This window comes from Camelus dromedarius, chromosome 23 (assembly GCF_036321535.1).
Source record: "Camelus dromedarius isolate mCamDro1 chromosome 23, mCamDro1.pat, whole genome shotgun sequence".
In the NCBI taxonomy this organism is placed as follows: domain Eukaryota; kingdom Metazoa; phylum Chordata; class Mammalia; order Artiodactyla; family Camelidae; genus Camelus; species Camelus dromedarius.
The window spans coordinates 5,929,165-5,941,636 of NC_087458.1; the positions used below are offsets into that span (position 1 = coordinate 5,929,165).

The window sequence follows — 12,472 nt, forward strand, 5'->3', positions numbered from 1 at the left end:
AATAAAATGGAATTATGAGATAATTTGCAAAGGTGAAATAGGTTGGTCCTCAAGTGGTGCGGCCCTTTTCTCAGGATGCTAGTCCCTGAGATGTTGGGACGCTGGAGTGGAAGAAGTGTGGAGCCAGAGATCGGCTTCACACCACCCTCGAATCAAGGTAATATTCTCAGCTTTGTGTCTGTGGATTCCCCGGGCTACTTAGGCATCGTGTCTTCGACAACTACAGAAACCTGTAAAGGGGCACTGGGGTCGGCAAACCATGCTTTTTTGCAGCCAGCGAGCTAAGAATGGTTTGCTGTTGTTGTTGGGTTTTTTTTTTTTTTTTACATGGTTGAAGAAATCAAGAGAAGAATATTTCATGAAATGTAGAAACTATATAGGATTCAGATTTCAGTGTCCAGAGTAGCTTTATTGGAACAGGCCACACTCATTCCTTTATCTATTGTCATGGCTGTTTCTGTACCACAAAAGCAGAGTTGAGTAGTTGTGACAAGAGACCGCATGGCCTGCAAAGGATAAACTATTTACTATGTGGCTCTTGAGGGAAAGACTGTCCACCCCCGTTCTAAGGCTGGTCCAGCCCGCGAAACAGGGCTCCGGTATTCCCCGCGAGCACGGAGCGGGAAAGCAGCTGACAGCGTCGGAAGCCCGGGGCGATGCGTGCTGACCGTTCCGGGGGCTTGGCAGAAAGCTCCCAGGTGAGGGGCTGCCTGTGCCCACTAGGAGCGGGGAAAGGGACTAACATGCCCCATCTGCTCACTTCGGAGCAGCCACGCGCCCCGGGCGGCCACGCGGAAGCGCGGAAACGGGGCCTCGGGGCGCAAGCGCAGATTGGCCAGAGAGGCGGGGCAGACCGAGGAGTGGGCGGGGTCGTCCTGCATGGGCGGGGCCAGCCCCTCCTCGCCTTCCAAAGCAGAAAGGCGCTTACGCACTTGTGCTGCCAACGCTGTGGCAGCCACTCCCGGAGACGAATGGAGGGGCGGGGATAGAGTACCTGGAGTTCTCTTTGGGCGTCTAAGGAGCAAACGCGGGGAGAAAGTTTTTTTTTAATTGGGATATAAATCATATACCATAAAATTCACCATTTTAAAGTGTAAAGTTAATTGTTTGTAGGATATTCATAAATTTGTGCGACCACAGCCGTTTATCTAACTTAGGACATTTTCATCACCCCTACCCGTTAGCATCCCCTGCTCACCCCAATTCCTGGCAGCCATCAATCTGCCTTCCGTCTATACGGCTTTACCTATTCTGTACATTTCATGTAAATAGAATTATATAATATGTGACCTTTTGTGTGCCAGTGGCTTTCACTTTTCGAGGTTCCTCCCTGTTGTGGCATGTATCTGGACTTCATTCTTTCTTATGGCCGAGTAATAGTCTATTCGGTGTATGTATATACCACAGTTTGCTTATCCATTCATCAGTTGATGGAATTTGAGCTGTTTTCACTTTTCGGCTCTTGGAATAATACTGCTATAAACATTCGTGTACAAGTCTTTGTGTGGCCATAATATTTTCAGTTATCTTGTGGGGAGGGTATAGCTCGGTGGTAGCGTGCATGCCTAGCATGCATGAGGTCCTGGGTTCAATTCCCAGTAAGTACCTCCATTAAATAAATAAATAAATAAATAAACCTAATTACCTCTCCTCATAAATAAAAAAAGTTAAAAAGATAAAATAAAAATGTTTTCAATTATCTTGGGTGTATACCTGGAATTGGAACTGCTGGGTCTTTTAGAAACTCTGTGTTTAATTTTGTAAGGAACTGCCAAACTATTTTCCACAACAGCTGCACCATTTTACATTCCCACGAGCAATATATGAGGGTTCCAATTTTTCTGCATCTTTCCTAACATTCGTTGTTATTTGTCTTTTGACTATTGCAATCATGGTGTGATCTGGTATCTTACTGTGGTTTTAATATGCGTTTCCCTGAGGGCTAATGATGTTAAACATCTTTTCAGGTGCTTACTGGCCATTTGTATATTTTCTTTGGAGAAACGTCTATCCAAATTATTTCTTTGTTTTTTAATTGGATTATTTGCCTTTTTACTGCTGAGTTGTGAGTTTTTTTCCAATATATATTCTGGACTCTTGTTCCCTATCAGATATGCGGTTTGCAAATATTTTTTTCTCATTCTGTGTGTTGTTTTCTCACTTCCTTGATAGTGTTCTTTGAAACACAAAGATTTTAAATTTTGATGAAGTACAGTTTATCTAATTTTTTATACAGGGAGAATATTGCAAGAGTTAGTTTTTACCTAAGGACAAATAAAGACATAAAGATATGTTTCATTTTGTTTGGTAGTGTACCTGTTAATAGTAGTATTGGTGTTATTTGAACTTATTTTATGGCATATTGTATAATAATAAACATATTAGGAGTCACTGTTTCCAGAGCAAGAGAAAAGTTGTAAGTATAAAATAAAATAAAATAAAATAAGTAAAATAAAAATCTTGTCACTGAAAAAGCCTAAAAGCAAAGGACAATTTGACAACAGTGAGATCTCCTGGTACCCTGCTCTCTGTAGGAAAGGTTGGTTCCAGATCTGGGGCAGGAAGTACTCAGAATGAGCCTTGGGGCATCTTGTGCCGGAAAGCAAAGACACCAGAGGATGGGGAACCAGTAAAGGACACTGAGCTCCCATTGCCTAAGGCAGGGCAATCTGGACTGTCAGAAAGATTAATAGAAGGCACTTGAAACACTGAACATACAAAATGTAACCATTCAGACTGGCAGGAAAAGGGACGAGGAGGATAAAGGACTAGAACGGGAGAGAAACACATGGGACGAGCACCAACTCCTTACTCCAACAATTGGCAATTAAAGGAAAGAATCAAGCATTTGTCCCCCCTTTCCTGTGTGAATTTTATTTCAGGGTTACCAAATTGTCCTAGTTGATGAGGGAAAGTTCTTTACAAAAGGCTTCCAGTTAATGAGTGAGAAAGGAATTATAGAAATGGAAAATCACCATTTTGCAACCCCTAATGAAATCGCTGAGGCAAGCAATTATCATCAATGAATAAAACTATTAGATGAAAGACTGATGGGGAATTTTACCATGGAGCAATCTGGTTGTCACCACCTGAAGCCCCCATTCAATCTTAGAATCACTAAAAGTGGGACCACCAGACATTGCTTGCCTCCTGAAGACATGCAGTGTACAGCACACAGCACTGCCTGTAAGGTTTTCTTCCCTAAAAGGGGAGCCTGAAACTGACCAGGCCTCTAGGGCCAAGATCCATTTGTAGAGGAGCATATTTAATAACACCAAAGAAATCAAACAGATCCAGAATACAGGTAATTCTGCTAGAAAACTTACCCAGTCTCTTCAACAACTCAATATATAAGAGGTGGGGAGTGGGGATGGGGCTTAGGGGACATAATCAAATAGAGTGTAGTATATGGACCTTGTTCCAATTTAAGGGGAAAAAAAAAGAATAAAAAGACATTTCTGAGACACTCAGGGAAATTTGATTATGGACTTGGTATTAGGTGATTATTAAGAAATTATTGTCATCGTAATAGGAAAGGAACTTTGTATTCTATTACAAGTTAATCACTAAAGGAATGTTGACTATAAGCTTAAATTATATGTAATGGTCCATCTCTGGGAACCCTGCCTCCCAGGTAATGGGCATTAAGCTAAAATACCTTTGTTTAGATCACAGGAAACATCCTGACCAGGCCCACCTGGGAATGGTTGCAGGAAGAAATTAGCACATGCCTTCTGGAGTCTGGAGGGAAGCAGGACTTTACCCCCTCCCCTTTCAGTATAAAAGCAGCCTGAATTCTAACTCAGGGAAGATGGTTCTTTGAGACACTAGTTCACCATCTTCTCAGTCTGCTGGCTTTCCAAATAAAGTCACTTTCTTTGCCCCAACAACTCATCCCTCAATTGGTTGGCCTGTTGTGCAGTGAGCAGTATGAGCTTGGATTCAGTAACAAATTTTGGCAAAGGCAGCCAGGAGCCTTGCTGCTCATGGCCAGCCATCCCTGTTTGGGGAATTTTCAGGTAAGTCCCAGCAGATGCTGGGACCACTTGTCTGGAGGATCTCCCCTGAAGCAGTACCGGCTGGCCCAGTGTTTGGCAGTTGGAACAAGGAATCAACATCTGGGAACCACTGGCCTCAACATAGGAGAAGTCACCGTGGTGTGTATAGTTGAAAACTTTATTTCCTCTCCATTTGGGGCTTTTTTCTCCAGAATAAGCCAGTTTGTTTTGTATTTGAGTGGGATACCATGTTGGAGAGAGGAAATACTTGCTGGACTTCAGCTGATTTGTGAACCAGTTTGTTTCTCTGGATGCTAGCATTTGTGTGTGCCTTTTGTGTTTTGTTTGCCTTTTGTTTCTGTCTTTAAAAATTGGGGTAATGTTTCAACTATCTTTAAAGAAATTCCTCTGGGGCACATTTTGGATAAGTGATCTGATTACAGCTATGAACCCATGACTGAGAGGAAGATATTTTATTGTAACAATGTGTGGCCACAGTACCCTGTTAGGATCTCCACAAGGGGTCTAGGCAGGGTTTTCTTGGGACCCTGTGTACCATGTGCTGTCACCCTTGCTGTGTTAACTACATTGTTTGCAGTCTCCTGTGTCATTGGTCTGGATCCAACAGCTCTCCAAGAAGTCACTTTGCATGGGGGTTGAGTTGATGCTTCTTGGCACATGTAAAACCCCGAGATCAAACTTGAGGGTTTATTTGGGGTTTTCTGTTTATTTTTCAGGTTTTTCATTTCATTTTGTTTTGATACCATTTCTCCTTTTATAGACTGAAGTCAAATGGAGGAAAGGACATTCCTGGGGAGAACAGAAAGGTTCCACTTGGTTCCTAAAATCACCAAAAGCCCCATCCCAGACCTCAGCCTGGCTGGTGGATGCCAAGGCAAAAAAGGTACGTTTTTAATGGTTAGAGATGATCAATTGTTGTTTATGGTTTTACAGTGGACTTTGAATGGCTCCATAGCTATTCTGTGAAGAAGCAGGGAAGAATGAGGAAATCCTCTATGTGCGAGCATTTGTGCTGGAACATCAGGGTAGGAGAAGGTCACAGTTGTCACCTTACAGTAAAAGAAACCCAAGGGAAAATTTGTCATACAGGAAGAAAAGAAAGGGAACAAGGGTGAGGATATGTTGCTCCAATCTTTGGCCGAGCCAGCTGTCCCAGCTGCTGCAGCCTTTATGCCAATATATCCACCACTTCCACTGCCTCCCATTCCTATCCAGCCCCAATTCCCAACACTGGGGCTCAGGAAGTGGCTGAACTGGCTCCCCTTCCTTATAGGGGTCAACTAGAAAATCCGGTGTTGGTTGCTGGGGCACAGGGTCCTGGTTTGGTATCGCCATCTAAGACCCGACACGGCACCCAGTTTGGACCAGGAGCCACTCCCAGGGCAGGGCGGTTTCCCTTAGCCATTATCCCTTAGGGGGCCTAAGTGCAAACAGCCGGCCTGCTTGGTTTCTACAGCCCTTCTCCACCTTAGACTTGTTTAATTGGCAACCCTCCTTACAGGGAGGATCCTTGAGATGAAAGAATGATCTTTGATGAGGCAAGGGAAGAAGCACACCAGCTCCACCTAACAGACCCAAAGGTACACCTGAAGCCCACCTGGCAGTACCCACAGCCAAACAGGGACCACCACCACCACCACCCCCAATGAGGGAGGAAGGCCCTTATTAGAGCACTGCTGTGAGTGCATCTTGGTAGGGCTTTGAAAAGGGGAACCAAAGAAAAGAGTCTGAACAAAATTCAAGAAGTTCAGCAAAAACCAAATGAAGATTTATCAGGCCTACAGACGTTGTACAGATGCAGATCCTGAGGCCCCAGGAAATACTAGAATGGTCAACTTGACCTTTTTGGGCAAAGTGCCTCAGATATTGGGAAAAAGTTGCAAAAAAAAATTAGAGAGTACCTTTTGGAATGAACCTCTCTCAACTGCTAGCAACAAAAGGGAACAACAGAAGACAGAAGATGCAAAAAGAAAACGCCACTTTTCTGGCAGCGGCATTGGCTTCCTGGAAGGTGAGTCACCGCAGAGAGGTAAGCCACCACTGGGGAAAGAATAACGAGCCTACTGGAAGGAGGAAGGGCATTGGAAAAAAGACTGCCCGTGGCCAAAATGTAAGGCAAACAATAAAAGAAAGATGGGAGCCTCTCATGTGATAGAAAGAGGAACGTGATGAATGAAGAGGCCCAGGGGCTTCCTTGGACTTGGGGCGTCCAATTCCAATTTCCCCACAGGAGCCCCGGATAAAATTGACAATGGGGAAGGAGCTGATTGACTTTCTGACAAACATGGATGCAACATACTCTGTGGTATAAACACCAAGGTGGTACAGAAAACATCTCAATCCATCCTGGTCATGGGAGTTTCTGGAGATGTACAAAATCGTTCATTCTTACAACCTCTAGAATGCCAACTAGGGGACCGCATCCTGATGTCCCTCATCATGTAAACAGCAACTAGTAAGCTGACCAAGCTGCAAAGAAGGCAGCAGAGGAAGGTGATTCTCAAGGCATGGTAGGTAGCATCACTTCTCTCACAGACTGGTCAAAATACCAGCCTGGTATTTTCAGAAAAGTACAAAGAGAGGGCCATAGAGTGGGGTTTCACTCTTGATCATGCCTTGCCTGGCAGGAAATGTAGTGCAGGAGGAATTGTTTTGATGCCTGAGGCACTCTTTCTGTTGTTGCTGTTGTAGTTTTTACTAATTTTTTATTGAGTGTAGTCAATTTACAATGTTGTGTCTATCTCTGGTGCACAGCATCATGTTTCAGTCACACATATACATACATATATTCCTTTTCATATTCTTTTTCATCATACGTTACTATAAGATATTGAATATACTTCCCTGTGCTGTATGGTAGAAACCTGAAGCATCCTGGACACTGCACTGCAGCACATTCATAATAGTGCCCATCAGGGGAGAGGTGCCACCTTACAGCGATTCAAAAGTATAAAATGGGGCTTGATCTACAGAAGACCATCCAGCGAGTCACTCAGAATTGCATGATTTGTGCTAAAAATAACCCAAAGCCTGCTATCAGACCTCCCCCGAAGGGGACTCAACACAGAGGAACCTGCCCCCCGAGGACTGGCAAATAGACAGACTTTCCTCAAATGCCTCGAGCTGCAGGGAATTGCAGATACCTGCTAGTGTCTGTGGCCACTTTTTCAGGATGGGTAAAAGCATATCCCACTCCATCAGAAAAAGCCTCTGATGTGGTTGAAGCCCTCCTTAAGGAAACTAGCCCCTGATTGGAATTAAAAGCATTGTAAATGAATTGGAAACTACATTCATCCTGGAGACCACAATCAACAGAAAAAACTGAGAAAATGAATCATACATTAAAAAGGAGTATTATTAAAATGTCAAGAGATGTTTTTAACTTGGGATAAGACCTTGCCAGTTGCCCTGCTGTGGATCAGAGTGGCTCCCAGAAGCAGGCTTAAATTAATAAGCCCCTTTGAAATATTGTATGGTAGGCCGTTCCAGGTGCCTGCCCAGGTGGGACAATCTATAAATGCTCTAAAAGACCTAGCCAAGGTAGACAGAACCACGTCATATCACTTACTAGGGCACTCATCTGTCAAGTTAGCTGGGGTAAAGCCATGGATTAATTACACTTGGATTAAAGCAGCACCACCGTCATCAGAAAACAACCCAAGTCCTGAGAGGTCTGGGAAACGATAGGTTTGTGAACTCTTAGAAGATTCAAGGCTAAAAAACAACATAACGTCATTTACAGCAATATAGATGTCCCTGGAGAATGTCATTCTAAGTAAGCCAGAAAGAGAAAGAAAAATACCATATGAGATCACTCATATGTGGAATCTAAAAAGAAAGAAAGAAAGAAAAGAAAAAGACAAATGAACATAAATACAAAACAGAAACAGACTCATAGACATAGAATACAAACTTGTGGTTGCTGGGGGGGGTGGGAAGGGACAGACTGGGAGTTCGAAATTTGTAGACACTGACAGGTATATATAGAATAGATAAACAAGATTATACAGTATAGCACAGGGAAATGTATGCAAGATCTTGTGGTAGCTCACGGTGAAAAAGTATGCGACGCTGAATATATGTATGTTCCTGTATAACTGAAAAATCATGCTCTACACTGAAAATTGACACAACATTATAAACTGACTATAACTCAATAAAATAGAATTTTTAAAAAGGAAGATTTCTTTTCACAAGTGTCAGCCGAGGCAGCCAATGCTGCCTGCCCCGCAAAGGTCAAGGCCAGGTTCAGCTCCAGCGCAAAGATCGTGAAGCCCAACGGCGAGAAGCCAGACGAGTTTGAGTCCGGCATCTCCCAGGCCCTCCTGGAGCTGGAGATGAACTGGGACCACAAGGCGCAGCTGCGGGAGCTGAACATCACGGGGGCCAAGGAAATTGAAGTTGGCGGTCGTTGGAAAGCTATTATAATCTTCGTCCCGGTCCCTCAACTGAAATCTTTTCAGAAAATCCAGGTCTGGCTGGTGTATGAGTTGGAGAAAAAGTTCAGGAGGAAGCACGTCGTTTTCATCGCTCAGAGAATTCTGCCTAAGCCAACTCGAAAAAGCCATACCAAAAATAAGCAAAAGTGTTCCAGGAGCCGCACTCCGTCGGCCATGCACGACGCCATCCTGGAGGACCTGGTCTTCCCAAGTGAGATCGTGGCCAAGAGGATCCACGTGAAGCTGGACGGCAGCTGGCTCATAAAGGTGCATTTGGACAAAGTGCAGTAGAACAACGTGAAGCACAGGTTGAAACGTTTTCTGGTGTCTATAAGAACCTCACGGGTGAGGATATTAATTTTGAATTTCCAGAGTTTCAGTTGTAAACAAAAATGACTAAATAAAACAGTATTCACAAAAAAAAAGGTAGAAGAAGAAGACTTAAGGCATGCCGTTTAAGAAAGGTAGGTATTGAGATGTAATTTCATTGTAGCTAAAGAAGGGTCAACCTACTTGTTTTAATCTTGTTCAAATGAATAGCACAGGAATCTAGGGTAATTATGGAACAGCTGGAAAGTTAAAATTAATAGTTATGAGGAACTGGAACCAACTGTAAATTAGACAACAAAGGCTAAGGGTTTCATCAGGTTCAGAACAGCTGTCGATCTAAGAGAACAGAGGACCGTGATGCTGACTGAAAGATTCTAAGGAATACTTCCTGTCCAGGGTGGATGGGTGCCGCTCCATCATCACCTCTGCACGGCCTGTGTTCAGCAGGAAGAAGTTAGAGCCATCTTCCTCCCTCTTCCCATAGGATTGTGGAAAGGATCACGGACAGTGGGGAATTATAATAGGAAAGGAACTTTGTATTCCATTACGAGTTAATCACTAAAGGAATGTTGCCTATAAGCTTAAATTATACATAATGGTCCACCTCTGGGAAACCTGCCTCCCAGGTAATGGGCATTAAGCCAAAATACCTTTGTTTAGGTCACAGGAAACATCCTGACCAGGCCCACCTGGGAATGGTTACAGGAAGGAGAAATTAACACATGCCCCATGGAGTCTGGAGGGAAGCAGGACTTTACCCCCTCCCCTTTCAGTATAAAAGCAGCCTGAATTCTAACTCAGGGAAGCTGGTTCTTCGAGACGCTAGTCCATCACGGTCTTAGTCTGCTGGCTTTCCAAATAAAGTCACTATTCCTTGCTCCAACGACTCATCTCTCATCTCCATTGACTGGCCTGCCGAGCAGCCAATAGTAGAAACTTGGACTTGGTAACATTCTTTTTATTAGATATGCTAATGACATCATGGCTATGGGGAAAAGTTTGTATTTGTTTTTTAAGATACACGTAAGTAATGAGATAATGTCCGGAATTTATTTGAAAATACTTCAACAGAGAAAGACGGAAGACCGAGGGAAGATGCACCTAGCAGAGGAGGAAACAGGGTGTAAAACCCCAGTGACTGGCAAGGTGGGAGCAGGTGGGGAGCCGAAGGACTGGCTGGTACCAGACCCTGCGGGCACTTGGGAAGAGACACCCTAGAGTGGGGGGGCTCAGCCCCAGACGGACTCTTCTGGGTGGGCGGTGTCAGGGCGCATGCGCAAGCCTCGGCAGGAGGCGGCCCCCACCCGTGGGAACGCGCAGCCTTCCCTAACCTTTTGTCCCCGCTCTTCATAGGGCAGCCCGCACTGGAATTCGCCAAAGGGAGGTCTGGGCATGGCTTTGCAAGGTCGGCTGGCTCTCCTTCCCTCCTCCCTCCCCCAGTGCTGACCCGGAGTGTTAGGGGCTCTGGCTTTGGGCACGCAGCGAGACCACGTGAAATCCCTTCCCGGGTGGAGCTGGCATTCCAGCGGAGGAGAAGCGCGACAAACCCACGCAGAGGTGAAATGAGGCGTCAGGGGTTGGCAGTGTCAGGGACAGGAATCCTTTATCGCTCTTTTTGCTGCTGTAACAAGTTACCACAAACTGATGGCTTCAGACAGCACAAAGTTACTGTCTCAGCGCTCTGAAGTCGGACTCCACACGGATTTCTTGGGCTAAGATCATGGTATTCCCAGGGCTGCGTCCTTTGTGGAGACTGCGGGGGGGACATCCTTTCCTGCTGGTTCCAGTTTCTAGAGGTCGCCCACATTCTTTGGCTCTCTGCTCCCTTCACCTCCAAAATCGGCAGCCCAGGGCTTGGCTCCCTCTCAGCAGTACTCTTAACTTCTCTCCCTTTGACTTTTGCCAGCCGCTTCCACCTTTAAAGACCCTTGTGATGACATGCGCACACATGGATAATGCAGGATAATTTTTTTTAAGGTCAGATAACTAGTCACCTTAATTTCATCCGCAACCTTAATTTCATCCACAACCTTAATTCCCCTTTGCCATGTAACCAAACGTATTCATGGGTTCAGGGATTAGAACATGAATCACTTCAGGGCCCTTATTCCGCCTGCCACAGATGGGGAGACAGATGGAGATAGAGAAAGATAGAGGCAGGGGAAAAAAGGGGTATGAAGAGAGAGACAGATCCCAGGTGAGAGGAGGGATGGAGAGAGGGAGAAAGAGAGTGTCCAAGGTGTGCTAGGGGAGTCCTTGGGAGGGTCTCATCTGCCTGGGGGACCTTCCAGGGAAGTTGTTCCAGAAGAGCCTGGGGCAGTTCAGGGTCAGGCCAATTGCTAATTGTTGGGGAGGGAGGCAAAGAGGGACAGCTCTCCATAAATCAATTCTGCCAGCATTTCCTAAGGATCAAGGCTATTTGGGTCTCTCTTCCTGGGACAGCACCTCCCAACCTGGGGCTTGGGGTGTATGCAGATGTCCACGGGAATGCGAGTGTATCTCTGTCTCCTTGGTGGGAGTCGGGGGAAGCTTTCATCAAATTCTCAAAGAGGCCTGGGATGAATAAAAAGTTAATTACTATCTTGAGGCTTATAAAAAGCAGTGCTTACAATGTAAACTGCTACAGCCATTTTGGAAAACAGCTTGAGAGTTCTCAAAATGCAGGGTTAACCAGAGGACCCAGAAATTCCATTCCTAGGCATGTACCTCAGAAAACTGAAAATATCTCCACACAAACATGAATGTTCACAGCAGCATTATTCATAACAGCCAAAAAGTGGAAACAACCCAAATGCTCATCACCTGGTAAATGGATAAACGTGGTATAGCCATGCAGTGGAACAGTATGCAGTTATAAAAAGGAATGAAGTACTGATACATGGATAAGCCTTGGAAAACTCATGCTAAAAACCTCATGCTAAGTCAAAGAAGCCAGACATGAAAAGACCACACGTCATATGATTCCACTTATAAGAGGCGTCCAAAATAGGAAAAGACAGAAAGTAGAGTGGTTGCCCAGGATGGGGGAGGGAAAGGGGGGCAGATGGGGAGTGAATGTTAATGGGTACAGTGTTTCTAGCGGGGTGATGAAAATGTTCTAAAATAGATTGTGGTGATGGTTATGCAGCTCTGGAAATATACTAAAACCACTGAGTTGTGCAGGTGAACTTTAAGGTATGTAAATTATCCCAATCAAACTCTTCTGAGGAGGAGGAGGAGAGGAAGAAGTGGCTCTTGACCCTTAAAGTGAAATGCATTTCACCTGTTCTGCAAGGCAGGCCTTGCCTTCTTCCCATCTTACAGGCAGGGAAATCTCAGAGGTGAGGGATACGAGCCCAAGGCAAGATGGCTGGTTAGTGACAGAGCTTGGACTCGAACCCAGGTCTTCTGTATTGGTCATTCTTTGTCCTGTGGGCAATGCTGGAGCGTGAATTCCGAGGTGATAAGGTAAGTGCAGCAGATAAGGAGGCATCTTCGTAGGTGTGGGAGGGGGGTTTTGACAGCAGCGGGGGAAACCAGATAGAGAAGAGAGGAAAGCTCAAACACTCCAAATGCTCGTCTGGGCCACACTGTGTTCTAAGCCCTTGAACCATTTCATCCTCCCAGTCATGGCGGGAAGTTGTTTCTAGCACACACACACCCCCGTCTTATCCATGAAGCAGGCTCAGAGAGGTGGGGCCGCCT

At 45.1% G+C, this 12,472-nt stretch overlaps 1 protein-coding gene across 1 annotated transcript; it reads left to right on the top strand.

The window, feature by feature from the left end:
* Nucleotides 1–8,291: 8,291 nt before the first annotated feature.
* On the top strand, nucleotides 8,292–8,749 carry LOC105089693 (small ribosomal subunit protein eS7-like). Its single transcript, XM_064477639.1, has one exon. The coding sequence runs from the start codon at nucleotides 8,357–8,359 to the stop codon at nucleotides 8,747–8,749; it is 393 nt and encodes a 130-aa protein (XP_064333709.1). The 5' UTR covers nucleotides 8,292–8,356.
* The last annotated feature ends 3,723 nt before the right edge of the window (nucleotides 8,750–12,472 follow it).

Bases quoted from the DNA above. Each gene is read 5' to 3' on its own strand.
- LOC105089693 (XM_064477639.1), top strand. From the start codon at position 8,357: ATGAACTGGGACCACAAGGCGCAGCTGCGGGAGCTGAACATCACGGGG.